The sequence below is a fragment of the Bombus huntii genome, chromosome 11 (assembly GCF_024542735.1).
Source record: "Bombus huntii isolate Logan2020A chromosome 11, iyBomHunt1.1, whole genome shotgun sequence".
NCBI classification, from domain to species: domain Eukaryota; kingdom Metazoa; phylum Arthropoda; class Insecta; order Hymenoptera; family Apidae; genus Bombus; species Bombus huntii.
Window position 1 is genome coordinate 2,208,603 of NC_066248.1, and position 16,110 is coordinate 2,224,712.

At 36.9% G+C, this 16,110-nt stretch overlaps 2 protein-coding genes and 1 long non-coding RNA gene across 4 annotated transcripts; 2 read left to right on the forward strand and 1 right to left on the reverse strand.

Annotated features, from left to right (window-relative positions):
* Positions 1 to 2,122: 2,122 nt before the first annotated feature.
* On the reverse strand, positions 2,123 to 2,977 carry LOC126871015 (uncharacterized). Its single transcript, XR_007691500.1, has 2 exons — positions 2,488 to 2,977; positions 2,123 to 2,362 (listed from the first exon to the last, which is right to left on the reverse strand). It is a non-coding gene; the product is annotated as an uncharacterized LOC126871015 (long non-coding RNA).
* A 176-nt stretch (positions 2,978 to 3,153) lies between these two features.
* On the forward strand, positions 3,154 to 7,542 carry LOC126871002 (uncharacterized). The gene is made up of 4 exons (XM_050629327.1): positions 3,154 to 3,465; positions 3,549 to 3,727; positions 4,438 to 4,717; positions 5,643 to 7,542. The coding sequence occupies exons 2-4, from the start codon at positions 3,558 to 3,560 to the stop codon at positions 5,886 to 5,888; spliced, it is 696 nt and encodes a 231-aa protein (XP_050485284.1). The 5' UTR covers positions 3,154 to 3,465; positions 3,549 to 3,557; the 3' UTR covers positions 5,889 to 7,542.
* Positions 7,543 to 7,681: 139 nt separating this feature from the next.
* Positions 7,682 to 15,569, forward strand: LOC126871003 (uncharacterized). 2 transcript variants are annotated; one of them, XM_050629329.1, is made up of 4 exons: positions 7,682 to 12,532; positions 13,153 to 13,358; positions 14,014 to 14,251; positions 14,886 to 15,569. In XM_050629329.1, exons 1-4 carry the CDS (start codon positions 12,515 to 12,517, stop codon positions 15,096 to 15,098), a joined length of 675 nt encoding a protein of 224 aa, XP_050485286.1. In that variant the 5' UTR covers positions 7,682 to 12,514; the 3' UTR covers positions 15,099 to 15,569. The 2 variants fall into 2 exon arrangements, with proteins under 2 accessions (XP_050485286.1, XP_050485285.1); XM_050629328.1 differs by having other exon boundaries at positions 14,005 to 14,251; positions 14,886 to 15,568.
* The last annotated feature ends 541 nt before the right edge of the window (positions 15,570 to 16,110 follow it).

The following is a 16,110-nucleotide window of genomic DNA, read 5'->3' on the forward strand; positions in this document are numbered from 1 at the left end:
CATTTATCGAATTCATCGGTAGGATAAATTCGAAATATTCCTGTGAATTTCGGTCCTTCTAATAATTCGCTTTGCGAACGGGCACGATGATTTGCGCGTCATTAAAATTGCTCCGACCTTTATCGTTTTTCAACCGAGCAAACTATTTTTACGATTTCTTAAGCTACCGGCCGTTTAAGATCGCAATTTTATTAAGTATTTTGCATCGTTTGCTAAAAACCAACGAACTTTCTACACGGTCGGCACCGTACAAAGAGCGAACCACTCGACAACAGTCGAGATTACCGGAGTTCATTATCAGGGAAAAACATGGCTGGCTGTTATGTCGCCAGAGAAAATCGAAGCGACGATTAGCGGCGCGAGAGGAAACGCCACGACGTTTAAAATGGAATGCGCCAATCAATCGACACGTATAAACCTTCGCGATTCCGCGCGGGTCTCGGTTGCGTTTTTCTTTTCTTTTCGCTCGATGCACAGGATAGGGACCATTAACTCGCTCGATTTTACACGGACCTGCGAGGCACAACTAGTTTTGTCTCGTATTTCTACGTCCTCTTTTTCCCATCTTTCCATTTTCTTTTGGATTTCGTGTTCACAAGTTGCACAGTTACTTTATACAGTTTCTCTCACACATCGCAATTTTCATGTACTACGCGATCGTCAACGACAACGTTGCAACAATGGCGGTTCTAACAACGGGCTGATCGTTTAACCCGCGTGAGGCGCAAACTCGTTTGAGAAAGGTGGGGCAAGCGAAGCATTAGAACCGAAACAAGAGGGATGAGCTCGTACACGTGTTCGAAAGATCGCCAAGCACACTCGTGTGTTCGTTAACCACGGAGATAAGGTGCCTATACGTAGGTGACACGTGTTACGAAAATACACGGCTAAGCAGCACGGAGGGAGGCGGCGAGATAAAATTAGAAGGAGAGAAAAGCGCGTCGTCGAAACGTTTGTTTTAAGGTCCCGCCCGGTTCCACGACATTCGCCGCAATTTTTCTTTTCACGTCCGCTTACGGCACGGAGAAACGCTTCAATTCGGTGAACGGAGGGCTCCTCCCGGTTCCGGGGAACCTAAATTAATAATAACGTTTGAACAAAGCGCGGAAAAAATACGAACTCGCGAATGAGCAGGCCTCGCGAACGATTAAGTTCGACCGATCGATCTTTGTAATTACGGTACCTCGCTTGCTTTTCTCGTAATCTTCGGTATCTCGCTTGAAGATTAATGTTCAGGTTTTTGTTTAAGATTAAATCGAAGTTTGCATGTAGGAAAAATGAAATTTACACGTTGCCTATTTATTAGAATGACGTACGTAAACGAGTAGTAGGAAGAGAATCAAATTGCCAACGCGAACACGATGAATTATCCGGTAGTTTTGTTACTCGTTCGGTGAAACACATTCAGCGAACACGTAGCCTCTTGTACACTTTCGTTTTCTTTGTATTTACTTTTTCCGAGGGAACGACGCTTCTGAATGAGTTATCGCGGCAAAGCCTTGAGCCCACTCAATTATCTTAATGAGCAGAAACGCCAATAGACGCGCCACATTTTCGAGGCTACGTCTTATTTTTAAACCCGTTCCAGCGTTGACGAATTTGCGAACGCTAGTCATCCCTAAATGGTGTACGACCCTTCGCAGCAACTGTCAATGAGGAAATTTCTTTCGGAAAATTTTGTCCAAAACCAGCTTGCAATTAACTGATAATTTCAAACAGCAATGGGAAGACTAACATCGATTAACACCTCGTTAAAGACCTGCAACGTCGATATTCTATTTTATATTTGGTATTGTTATTACGATCAATGCAAAATTAGTTCAATTGGTAAATAAGAACGAACGGTACAAATCGTGCTGATGCGAGGAAACGAATTATTAGAAAAGATTAGAGCGTATGTACAAAGTATAAAATAAAGTTTGGATAGTTTTTCTTTGTGTTTTATAAAATATTTGTAAAATCACAGTGACCGTCTAATATCGTTCGAATTAAGTATTAAATGTAACATGATACAAAATATACTGAAACATAAAGCAGTACATTAAGGGATAAAGCGAAGAATTTGAATTCTTACGCGGAGGCGCATAAGGAAAAGGTAGAATAAAAATGCAGAGTCACAGTGTACTTGAAAGAATGCATAGTTTCTTTATGACAGACGCAGGGGCAAATATTCCATTAAACCGACGTTTATCTTTGTAACGGTATCCTCGTGCGCAAGAATTGCGTACACGTAATACACCACCTATTCCGTGCATCCGTGTTTAATAGCTTCCATCGCAACTTTTTGCTTAAACTTCGCCATATATGAAATTTCGTTTCGTTCTGCTTGATCTGTCTGGTATTTCGCGTACGAGCATGATCCCTGTAATATTACACATTCATTTTACCATTCTGGTCAAACGTATTTGACCCCACACGACTATCAGCCGTTTATAAATGTACAACAATGTGCATTATCGAAAATTATTGAAATGCTGAATTACGTACCAATTTAATATTCCGATGCAGCATTCGTACAGATGAAACTATTCTGCGAACATTTTATTATGTTAAATGCAGCATTGCGAAGTTCCCTATTTCGATATAGAGTTCTCATCGTCGAATTATGCAACTGCGAGATCAACCCCCTGCCTTGTGAATTTTTCTTTGTACAAAGACCTGTGCGTACAAAACAAAAAGAAACAAAGGAAAAGGGGGAACAGAGTGAAAAAGGAATACGGAAATCTGCGCGGCGTCGATCCGTTAAGATTCCAACGGCGAAAAACTATTTCTGGTACAGTCACGTGCGAACCGCAACGCCGCAAAAGTCTCCAACGTTTGCCGCGTTTCCCTTTCCCGCATCGGTTAACTTAGATTCTTCGACGAACCACCCATCAAAATGATAAACTTCTCTCCTCCCATGAAAGAAACCGGAGCAAGCACGTCGGTGCATTTATTTTCGTACTCTACTTTTCCCCGTGTCGAGTGGATAATAGATCGAAATTCCAGTTGAGAGAATCACAAGGGCATCTTGCCGCTGGATAGTGCGCGAACAGTCTGACCAATCGGTCCAACTATGGCGCCACCGATCAAGAACTACCCGTCGGTAAGGTAGGAAAATCGATTGGTTGCAACGTTGCCGGTTCTAGCGGGCATTCGGCGTACAAAGTGGATAGTGGGGGTTAGTTACGGCGGAATCGCAAATATTCGGTGATGGTGGTGCGCGACAAGGGTGATAAAAAAAGCAGTGTCGCGAGAACGTGAATTTGGACGGGCCTAGTGGACACGCGAGGCCATGCGTCCGTTTTACGTCGCGTTTGCACACGTCGCTGCACGATCTCGTAGCGTCGCGATGCCTTTGCTCGCGTCGTTCCTCGCAATTACGCAATGATTAGTCGTCACGATGTTGGATCCGGGGTGTTAGGATCGTTTGTGAATTTGTTCGATCGAAAGATTTCTTTCTCGATGGTTGATCGTGGATGAACAGTTGCGTTTATTTTAATCGACGAGATTCTGTTGATTCTAATGACGAACGCTCGAGCTGACGACGACGCTTCTTTATGTTTAAGGTTACCAGCATGAGCTTTTGGTCCCGCAGACGATTTCATATCACTCCGCTACAAGCGTTCGCGGCGCTGTTTCTCATGATCATGCTGTTTTGGTACAGCCTCAGTCGGCAAGAGACACCTCAACAACCGTGCAGCGTGCCCGAGGAATTCACGGAGAAACTACACGAACTTACCTACAGGTCCATACGATTGAGTTCTAGTTACTGGCTGTAGATAAGTTTACGTCTGAACGCGTGGGTTAATTCCCCTTTGTGCTGGCATGCTAGTTTGTTCTGCGATCCTCTACTACTTGCTTATTATTAAATTATTGCCTATATTATGTGTAATTATGTAAGCACGTTGACTAATTAGTTAATCCTGTGTTTTACGAGCAGCTATGATTTTAAAGATACCAGAATGCTGTCACCCATTTTTGTTACAACGATTTGCTTAAATAAACTACTCTTTTGTTTACCTTTGATCCTAACTAACTTTTTCGCTAGGAACAATCATACATACACGATATATATGATTTTCTACAACACGATTTCCACTTCTGTTTGTTTGTCTTACGCTTTAATTAATTGTATAAAGTATTTATATGTTCATGAACGTATATTTCTCCGTATAAACAATTTCATCGACCGATAGACCGAGCATCTCTGCTTTCAAATATTCCTCAATTTCACCAACCATTATCTGCACATTCGCTACCAATTTTATAGCTCGCTGCACGATCAAATCGAGCCGAGCTATGATCACCGAAAGTTCGCTTCAATCACGAGGTGACGAACCGTCAAATTCGTCTGGCTGACTAAAGCGAAACTTTCACTAGGCACGGTTTTCTCTCGTCACGAGTTTCACCAAGCTATCGTTCGTTCAACTCTTTTGTCGTGTGTGACTCCATTAGGGTCCACTTAGTGCTAGCGAAACTGAGCATCGTGCACTTTCTGTGCTTCGGAGGACTCTGGGGTCAAGTTCGAATCGGTCGTGCCTTGCCATGGGCACGTAAGGTCGAGCTTTGCCTGGTCGACACTCTCAGAGACGATGTCCTAATCACGAAAGCATTCCGTCAAGCTGCTTTGAGCGCTACATACCTGCACGCGGCCGGTGTGTATCGAATCCAGGAACACGGGGTCGGCGAAGATGCGCCCAAGGTGGAGGTCGTCGTCTTCGAGAAGGATGCTGTGGCAAGTTTTATTACTATGTTTTCGTTTTGTACTTTAGTAGCGCAAACGTAGAATATGCGGTTAGTACAAGAATATAACTGAAACAAGTACAGATATTTTGTATAAATCATTTTCTGCCAAACGAATACTGTAATTTGTTTTATGAAATGGAACATTTACAAGGGACAAGGGTACGAGATACTTGAAAGTTGTTTGCCAACGAGTACGTTAGAAGCTACGTTACTTTACTATCTGCAAACAGTTCTGTTCCTCACAAAATATCAGATTCGTATGTTAATGACGATCTCCCGTTACGAGTTGTAAACTCCAAACTGTGTGAACATCACCTACGGTTTACGAGATGTGTTTTACATATCAGACAACTAGGACAACAGAAAGTTATCGTTTGGCATTATTTTCGGCAATAAACCGTTGAACTTTCTTTTATTAACATTGCTCGGCTTTAGTACGTACGATATAAACTTTTAAAGATCGTTTTGCAGCATAGAAGGACAAGAATCTAGAACATCAAGATATTAAGGTTATTTCAAATGTTTTTCGTTCTGACACACCATAGCGAACAATTATATTTCATCTTTTACTATACCCAACTATGACGCAAAAGTAAAAGTTCTAACGATGAAATTAAGTTTACAGCGAATAGAACTAATATTTTCTATTTAGAATACGCGCGTTGTTTGAAACATTGAACGTTAAAAATTCTCAAAAATTGGCCGCTTAGAATTTCATTAAATAACTAAATTCTTCAAGCTTGCCTAAAATAATCAATTTGTTTCAAAAAAGAATCATCTAACTATACCAAAGTAGTTCACATTTCAGCTATACTACGCATACAAAATTAAGAAACACGTTCAAACTACGTTGCGTATTCGACATTACTTAATTATTTAACGCTTGAAATAATAATTTCTTTCTTTTTCTGCAGACACGAATGGTAAGAAGAGTAGGTTGGACAAGAAGGGTGTTGCCTCCGGACTGCGAATTTTCCCCCAGTCTACAATGTTTTCCACCTCGGCTTATAATTCCTCCCTTACCGGCGAAACTGTTCGGTAGTCGATTAATACCTGTCCCTAGAGGAGGCATCGAATTGCAAAAATATCACTATCCTAACGATTGGTGGCTCGAGGTGAAACCCACCGACTGCACCGAGCTACAAGAAACCAACGCGTAGTGCTACATTTCATAGTAGACACGATATATTCCCGACGTAACGATAAATCTTTCGAACAGACAGCCGAAGATGTCCTCTAGGATTACTAAGGAAAGGACAAAATGGAGCGCGTGTGTTGCCTCTGTCCAGTCCTATTACAAAAGCATTTTTATTTTTCACAGACTCGTTTCACGAAACTACCAGAAATATATAATTCGAGACTTGGAATTTATTGAAATTGGTAATGTAAAATCGACGATTCGTATTGAGAAGGAAGCTATGTATTAGGTTGTCCGAAACGTTTCTTTCTGTTTTATAAGGAAACAATAGACGCACAATGCTTTTTCTTTTATATTAGTTTATTGAATTACGCAGGAACATAATAATAGAGATAAAACGAAATGGGTCACACCTAATTCGATAAAATAATATAAAACAGAAATTGTTGTTCATCTGTTATCACCTTATGAAACGAAAGAAACTTTTCGGACGATCTCACATATGTCGTTTATTTTATAACACGAATCGTTGCGTCTGTTTGAACATACGGCAATGTGCAAGAGTTTCTGACCGAATAGATTTTCAGTTTATATTTCAAAAGCGACGTTCTAAAGAATTTGAACTATACAGTACACGGTATAATTCAACAGTAATAACGATTGTTATTTATCAATTATTAGAATGTGAAGGAAATTTTTGTTATCTCTTTCATTTGCTATGCCCTCATCCGATAATAAATTCTTTTAGATATCGTTTTTGGAATATAAAATGGAAACTTGCGTATAGTTTGCGTTCCGTGAATTTAATATATAAAGGAATGTCATAGAATTAGTTTTGATAGCTATAAAATAACTCGTCGAGTTTCAGATTAATTTAAGAATCGCACATGAAACACATGATGGTGGATGATCAATCGTTAAAATCATCAGTGAAAGTTCGTGTCTTATTCTTAAAGGCTTTCGGACAATGTTGTTCTTTCAGCTATTAAAAGATGGTTGATGAATGTAATTATCCGTGAATAACAGGTTTCGGTAACGACATTGATGATGTTCTAGGTAAAAGTCGCTCCTAAGAAAGTATCACGAATTATAGCTAAGCTACGCGAGAAAAGTTTCAACGTTCGGCCGTCGAATAAGAAATTTTGTGCTTGTGATTTTATACGAGCGTTGAAACTTCATAATTTCTGTCATTGTATCGACAGAATCTTACGCTCTCGTGACCGAAATTATCGATCGCAACACCGATGAGAAATATCGGAGACAAATATATAATAATAAACCAAAGAAACAATTAGTTTGCTGGGTGGCACGTAAACGGGGGAAATGAAATTTTCCAAGCGTAAATTAGAACTTATGAAAGTTAGACAATTGCGGAATAGGAAAATTGTTCCTCGTAAGGAGCTGAATATTCGTGGGAATCTTCATATTTTACACGCTATGATTTCATTTAGCGAATAGCAAATATTAGAGACAAGTGTGATAACGAGTGTGAACCCTTTGCACTTTGCCGATTGCTTTAACGATTACAATTATGGCGATATTTATATGAAATACTAATATTTCGTTTCATAGGAAATTATTTAATTTTCATATTCTTGATCTTGCTCGATTTCATTTCTCTACGTTCTTTAAATCATATTTGATTCAATTGTTTTTTTTTTTTTTTTATTTAAAAACCTAGGTAATATTTTTAAGCTTTCGAAAGGTATGAAAGAATCGTTATTGATTTAAAGAGTTTCACGCATCTATTTAATGGCAACATTTGCCTCAAAACATTGGAAGACTTTTTTATTTCTTGGAACGAGTCCGAGATCGAGATATAAAAACTGGAAGACTGTAACATGAGTCCGTGATACATTTTTCAAGGTATTTTAAATAATAAAATATCTTGGCTCGTCGTATAATATAAACGTTATACGAAGATACAGTATATCACACGCGATGTATTATCTTTAGACCTAGCCGACGCATATTATGACACGTATACGATATGTTGTCGCATTTCTGTCACTCTGAGACAAGACGTTAGGTTGTAATTAGTATATCGCGAATTCAAAGGGTTGAATTTACCATAAATTATACACAGACAGAATCGCAGTAAGATGATGTAAATTGGACAGTAAGCGACACCCTTCTGTCTACAATTGTTAATAAATCACCCAGATACTTTTCCATAAGATACGATTTAATTTGTATATAAATCAAATTTTTCTTATATCTCTCCAACTTGAGAAAAATCTCAAGTTATTTCTATTTTTAAAGCTACAATTTTTCATCAAATTTGTTTGATTCTCTTCTTTTAAATTATATAATTCTTCGTTAAATCTTATCGCGATTCTGTGTATGTCTACTGTAAATGGTATTTACATAAGCAGCCTAACAATCTCCATGTCTATTAACTACTTTGATCCGAAACATGAAAAGATACAGATATGCTTCTTTAAAAGCTTTGATAGTACAATTATTTATACGACTATTTGTACCGCTTTTTAAACGCTATATCAACGAAAACAAACGTTCCAATTTTTCCATATTTCTACAAACTCGTCGAATTCCTCTCGAAGTAACGTTACATTCGCATCCTTCGATTATCGTCGTTAAAAGTACTTTCTTCGTCGTCGTTTCATCGAACTGTATTCTGATTCACGAACGTAGCATGTTTCTCACGATAATTCATATTGATTTAGCTGTGAATGTTGAAACGTGTTTGCGTCGACTTTATTACAGTGCCATGTAATTGAAAATGTAAAGACGCTTATGATTTTGTTTCGTTTCGTTTCGCAATTACTATCGCGTGATCAGGCAATATATTTGGCGTTTGCGGAAAATACGTTGACTCAAATTTGATTAGCTTTTTACTCAATTCTTATACCTTTTCTTCATTTTGAATTCTTATCCTTGATTTTTCTTCTCAACGAGTGTACTTAAAAGTTAATTCTCGTTTGAAACGTAATGTAATGTACGAAACAAATTTAACAAAGACTGAACTTATTCTATACGCTGTTTTAAACGAATTTTTAATTTATTCTTCGATTTAGAAAAAAGGACTGAGTATCATTGTTTGCATCTAATGGAGAACGGGACAATTTAACGTTAATGCGGACAAAAACGATAGGAATCGTTGTAAAAGGAAGTTGAGAAAGCGTTTGTTAACACTTGATCTATACTATGCTTCCAGAGATTGTTAATCAGCGTTACATTTTCCAATCGATTGTGTTTCAAATTAAATGCACATATCATTCCTCATATTTTATATGGATGCACATATTTGTATGTAATGTACCTTGTGAGTGATGAACGATCCAAGTCATTGTAGTTGTCTCTTGAAACCTCACACGTGGTTGAATAAAACATGTAAAAAAAGAATCATCTAACTTGTAGCTTCCCTATGTTCTTACACTTATTCTCCCAAGTACTAGAAACTGTTATATTTTAACGAATCGATGCTTTTATTTAAAAGAAAATTTCACACTTATACGCGTTATATACATTTAAGGCGATTAAAATATTTTTAAGAAAAATTATAAGTTTGTCGTACAACCACTATTTCGATTTCACGAACGAGATATATTTACACATTATTGAATTCACGAGCAAATTTGCGTACGTGTCTCTGCATACACTGGTTTTGCTTCACAAGCTTCTCCTAAGCATTTTTATGGTTGTCCTCGTTTGCTCTTCTCTCCAGAAGAAAGCAGTCTCTCCGTCCATTTACTTTCCACATGGTCTTAAAGCTGTTCCGTACCTTTAGCGCAACGTTCAAATTAGGACCTTTACGATAAACTGTCCCATTTTTCCTTTGGTACAACACAGTTTTGAACGATATGACGGTAATGTAGCGTTCACGAAAGGTGTCGTCACTAGCCGACAATTTCCCTTTCCGCTCTGATCGCTTCTTTTCTTCCTTTCGTCCGCCTTGCCTTTGAGTTTCTTCATATCTCTCCCCGTTTCTCGTTTCTTTCGTCGTAATTCATCTTACAATGAATATATCGTTTCTTGTTTTCCTTGTCCTTTCAATCTAAAACGCGATGGCGATTTAATCCGTTGACCGGATCGCTTTTTATCTAGAAATTTCTGTATAATTACGCAATTAGATATTAACAAAACTTAAATTTGTATTGTTACAGCGATCGTAATAGTTTAATAGCTGGCAAACTTTTGTAAAAATCGTAATGATCTCGCTTAGTTGTTTATCGAGTATCATTTGCAACGATCATGACAGTGTATGTTTCACAAATAGTTTAGGAATCGTAAAACTTCGTCGGTCAGGATTACTACTTCCGTTCGCTCAATGTTTTTGGATTTACCGGCATTGCGATATGGTATCTTCAATTCTCTCAAACCTATCAAACTTTTTGGCACTGGCGTCGTCCCAGTTTTCACTGATCCTTTTATTATCCGTGCAGTTCCCCGGTATTAAAGTCGGTTTTCGTAAAATAGCGAAGACGATACCAGACAAGGGAGACGAAGCGTGTGGACGCGCGTATGTGTGTGCGTGTACACGAGAATAAGTAACTGTGACGGACAAGTTTGGGTAGACCGACATCCGGTTTAGGCTTATCCTGTTCCAATCTTGTTGTAACAATGTCTAACAAGATGTGTTAGTAATAGTATTAAGGTAATACAATATACATTTTATTAGTATTAAGATGATACCGTTACTAGAATGTTTAGGAAAATTTCTATTTTGACCAACACTACTAATGAAATGAAACGCAAACAGTGATTTGTTTCATTGCCTAAATAATATAAAATGATTTATTCTAAGTAATTACTATTTATATTGTCGCGTATCCCGTGTGTTTTTTTTTTTTGCGTATTTAAATATCCGATAGATACGAGATCGTATTAAATACGAGATAGGATACGAGCTGTGAATATTTAACTTGTTTTATTTATATATAAATATTATACCAATTGTGAAACGTATGCTTGCTCTGACACAACGAAAATCGTCGTACAAACAGAAATATCGATTCTCTGGAAAATTAAATTAACATCGTGTTAACGTATTGCGTAATTAAATATTATCTTGGTAGTTATATTTTATTTAAAACACGCGTTATAAAATATTCGCGCATCAAAGCGGAGTTAATGAAAAATGCAGAGGTATACTCTTAGCATGTAATTTTTTAATTTATATTTCCAACGACGTTTTACGTGATTTTAATCTTCTACATGCATATTACATGTCACAACGATCGATACTTTCAAAAGAAACTCATTAATTATTGACTTCTTAATCGCATGTTAATTACATACATTGGAGCGATCTATTAGTTTAAAGAGAATTCATTATCAAAATGTACCAAGCACGTTTGCGTTGAATTTTAATTAATATTAACTAATTTAATCGCTAGATACGTTACGACTATTCGATTTGTATGATAACAGGTACATTAGTGAAACGCGTGTCTAGAAAATCATCTTGAAAATGTCTCAACGATATGAATCGTAATGTTGACCAATGTCGATATTTAAAAAATGATAATAAATTAACGAATGCAAGGAAGTTTTTACACCAGGAAATATTTAGAAAAGAGTAAGAGCATCGGGATAATAGAGACTTGTTGACAATAGGGTGCTCGTGACAATAGACGATAGAATAGAATGGCGAATAGCGATTCGTAGCGACGGAATAGAATGGACAATAGGTGCTTGACAATAGAAGATTCTACATGATGACTCATACAAACGTAGAGAAATTATCTATAAATAATTATGTATTTCATTTTCCAGAAATCTACAACTTCGTTTATCTCTAAGCTTTTATTTCAACCAATTACGAAAATACGATGACTTCTAGCTTTTATCGTTGAACCGAATTTAAACAAAAAACCTTGACAATAGAAATTCTCAACAAATCCACGTTCGTTGTTGATGAACGATAATTTACAAAATAATTAAAAACATCTACTGTCTATTAATAAATCATGCGAGCGTTTGATTCGTTCGTAAATAATATAGGAAAAAGAGAAGAAGAAGCAGAGAGAAGAAAAACTAGGAAGTATCGAACATAGTGTAAATAACGTAGCAAAAAAACATAAAAAAAAGGGAAACTAGAAAGTATTTAACGTACGATAAAGCATCTTCTTCTCGTCACTGTTCCACGCGAATGAATGAAATGAAAGCGACAACGCGACCGATGGAGAAACGTAGCTAACGAGCATCGCTTCGTTCAACACAGGTTACCGCTTCTGTCCGTGTTGCCTGAGATTTAGTACAGATAAAAAAAAAAGGGGTATCAAGTAAGAAACGAGTGGACCATCGGATCAGAATTTTCTCTCGCGTAGCCGGTATACGCGTAATTGCCACAGAGTGGGGAAAAATATAAAAGAAAGTTTAGCGGATGAAAACTTTCGAGTCATGTGACGACTCACATGGACGTTGCCTCGTGAACGAAATCATCGACGATTCGTTATTCCGTGCAGAAATGCATGAAACGACGCTTCGTCTCGCGATTTGTGTCCGTTCTCTTCGATCACAGTGAACGATAGAACTCGAATCGCTCGAAAGTGGCGAAGTGCACCACACGTGTTTGTACGATCGCCAGATTCGGCTATGTTATTTTAAATCACGAACTTTATTCGAATAAATATAACAGTGCAACGGGGTAATTGTACAAAGTGGAGCTTCTTAATTTCGAAAATGAATATACTTATACGGGTGAGTACTAATTACATTACGATTTACCACGTCGAGTTTCGTGGAATATTTACGTCACGTTGGCACATTGATTAATTTTCTGAATGGAGCTGCAATCACGTATACGAGAGGCACAACGTGCGTGGCTCTGTCTTCTTTCCCATTCGTCTCGTAACACATTTTCACGGGGTATAATAAAACGGTATCTGACCGATTCTCATCGTCGAAGTTTATCATAACGCGTTGTCATGACGCTGTTTCATTGTCGAAATCGATAGAAGCGTCAAGGACTATCAATAGGATCGAAATTGAGAAACTGATTGTATGCAGACAACTCGATAACTTGAAACACGGAGACTCTATAATATGATTTGACGTGTGAAACAATTGCATACTATATGAACGAAGAAAGAACAGCGGATCGTACGATAATTTCTCGAATAACGTCAGTTAGATTGTAATAACGTAAACGACAAATAACTCAAATTCGAAGTTAGGAACACCGTTAAATTTCAGCTACTATATATCAATAAATTATGAAAAAAAGACTAAAAATTAATCAAAGTTGTAAGAAGATACGTTTTTATCTCGTTCGATCACTTTTTCAATCGTATAAAATCAATAATTTGTTGCTTCACTAGCGCTGTTTTCTAGTTGCACTTTTCGCGTTGCTGTTCGAAATTATCGAAATGGGAGACGGTTACAAACTGATCAGGCCGTACAAGTACTATCAACGTAGACCATGGTGGCGGCCTCGATCGTACGCGGATCACAAATCATCCAAGTTCTACCATTCTAAGAGGATATCACCGGAAGACCATTATTCTCGAAGGCCAAGTTATAATAGGTACGGAGTGAGTATTGAGTTGCGCGATACGAAGATCGTATTCTTACGTATTTTTCCTTATTTATGCAGTATTATTTAATAGCGAACTTAGTTCGCTTCGTTCAGTTAGGAATTTCATACTCCGATTACTATTTATTCTGAATCGGGCATTGCACGTATAACGTAAAAAGTAGAATTAAGAAAAATAAATTTAAGATAAAAAAGACGCGAGGTATATTCTGAAAATTAAGATCATCGACGATCGTAGAGTTCGTTAAATTCCAATTATTGACAGTTGTACTAATTTCCCGCGTTTTAATGACCACATGCCCAAAAGCATAAAGCCAGATGTCAATAAACGACGCATTGTCTGTGCCACTTTACAAAATCCCCGGTTTAATTTGTCGGTTCGACGTCGTAGATTTATCGACTGCGTCACGTGCTTGACAATCACGGGGAGGGAGACTGGGAAATTTCGATATTTTTGGCATTAAATTTAATTATAAAATTGTGCAAGCTCGAGTGATTCGACTCGAAACGTCTGGTTTTTTGGTAATTGGATTGAAAACTAGATCGCAAGTTATTTGTAGAACAGTTCACTAACAGATTTATCGTGGCTCGTAATTAAAATTTGCTTCGTTATGAGAGTCGCTAGAGCAATAAACAGACGTTTCAGATATGGTTCTACGAGAGACGATTTTGATGGACGCGCCGAAAATCATCATCCTTACACCATCGTGATACAATTACCTAAAGAAGAAGATAAATACGAAGACGATAATTATGAAAAGCGGAAAAGGAATTACGAAAGAATTTCTATACCTGTGTATACTATAGAAAATGATTATATCGAGGATGAAGATGACGTTGAATCGAAAGTGGTGAACGTTAATAACAAAAAGATGCAGATAAAGGTAAAAATCGCAGAATACGTATATGGTATATGTATTATGTTAGGTACGAGTTAAATGTTCCATCTAGAAACACGTAGAAAAATGATTTAGTAGTAAAAAGTCATTATGTCGTAATTCAAATAATTTCAATGCGAAAGTGTTAGAATATGGATATCGGTACAGGAATATTAAAATGCGAATTTTAATATAAAAATATCGAAATATAAATTTTAATACGGAGATATTTAAAATTCGAAACATTATGCGTATATTTAAAGTAAAAATAAAACGAACATATACAAGAACTTTGTGAGAAATTAGAAATAAGGTAGAACTAGAATTAAACTGTATATGAAATTATTATTTGTACGTATATCATATCATGATTTTTTATCCGATTTATGATACTATATAATTTTTATGATAAAACGTGAGATCGGTGCATACTAAATCATTGTGAAATCATTTATTACGTTATTATGTGAAACGCAGATTGGAGAATTTTATTTGAAAAATCTCTTATTAGAAACGAGACAACGACGAAAAAGACGAGTGGTAGATGTTTAATTCGAATCGTGATACCTGTAGCTGTAACTCGAAATTAATAATTTACTCGTAGATTTTGTTCATTTAATGTTCTTTCTAATGATTGCAGATGGTCAAAGGTGAAAATCCCAAACTGCATATCAAAATATCAAGATCGGACAGTGACAAAAATATAAAGATTATAGATAAAACGAATACCACCGAAGTAAATTTACCATCATTATCAAGAACGTATGCAAATTTAACAACACCCGTGCCACAATCAACGGAATATTGGGCTCCAACACCTCATTTTGAAAATATTCGACAGAAACGAATTTAGAAATTCTAATTTGTATTTAAAACGGTATTTCTATCAAGCTTAAAATTAAATTATCGTTTAATAAAAAATTACTACATCTTTAGCTATTTATTAAGTCAGTTATATATAATAGTGGAATATAGTATTGAAGTCTAAAATTAAGAAATAAATTTATTTGCTACGTTTACTATAATTTCTTTTCGGTCGTTTCCCACGCAAGAACGAGATTTTTAGCGGAACGCATAAATTAAATACGTGAATGAAGCCATACAGCACGAAAAAGCACAGGACAATACGATATTTTTCGAACAGAGGGAATGAACGAGGAAGTGAAAAGAAATATCTGTTCTTTATAGAGGGGCAGATAGAATAAAAACAAATTATTGTTATTTATGAAGTCTATTGCTATCCTACATATCACTGTTCCAATATTTATCGAGATATTATTTCAACTAGGAAAAGACACGCGAAATTTACTTTCAGTCTTTTGTCTAGAATCGTTTATCAGTAAATGGTAGACGAGAGAATAAATGCCACCCGAATGGCACGGGTCTGCGGTAGGAGCCTTTAAACAATACGAAATATTGATTTTTGTCCGTGCCACCCTTTTCCAATGCATTGTTTCGGATAAACAGGATCTTTCTGATTGCTCGATGGAACGTGCATTTAGCAATTAATTAAAAATCCGTTGATTCCGCAAAAAGTGTACTACAGCAAAAAAAAGGGAACCAAAGGAGAAGAGAATTAGGTGACAATAGCTGTACGATAATTAACGAGTTTACAAAGGGTAACAAGTTTACAAAGCTAAACTTAGCACCGCCACTGTCTCTGAATTTTCAGAAATTCCGCGGATCCTTTGGAAGCTATCGCAGTTTGTAAATCTTTAACGCAGAGAAACATTAGATTTTTTTAAATACGTATCATCGTGCTGAATACATTATCACAAATCTATCGAATCTATCTTCCACGCAGGAAGAAATATCGAGGAAGGATATATAACAACGATTTGAAAGAGCGAAATGGCTCGGGATAA

Coding starts and splice junctions, on each gene's coding strand:
- LOC126871002 (XM_050629327.1), top strand. CDS start 3,558: ATGAGCTTTTGGTCCCGCAGACGATTTCATATCACTCCGCTACAAGCG. Junction 3,728..4,437: donor CTACACGAACTTACCTACAG/GTCCATACGATT, acceptor TGACTCCATTAG/GGTCCACTTAGTGCTAGCGA. Junction 4,718..5,642: donor TCTTCGAGAAGGATGCTGTG/GCAAGTTTTATT, acceptor CTTTTTCTGCAG/ACACGAATGGTAAGAAGAGT.
- LOC126871003 (XM_050629328.1), top strand. Junction 13,359..14,004: donor CGAAGGCCAAGTTATAATAG/GTACGGAGTGAG, acceptor AGCAATAAACAG/ACGTTTCAGATATGGTTCTA. Junction 14,252..14,885: donor ACAAAAAGATGCAGATAAAG/GTAAAAATCGCA, acceptor TAATGATTGCAG/ATGGTCAAAGGTGAAAATCC.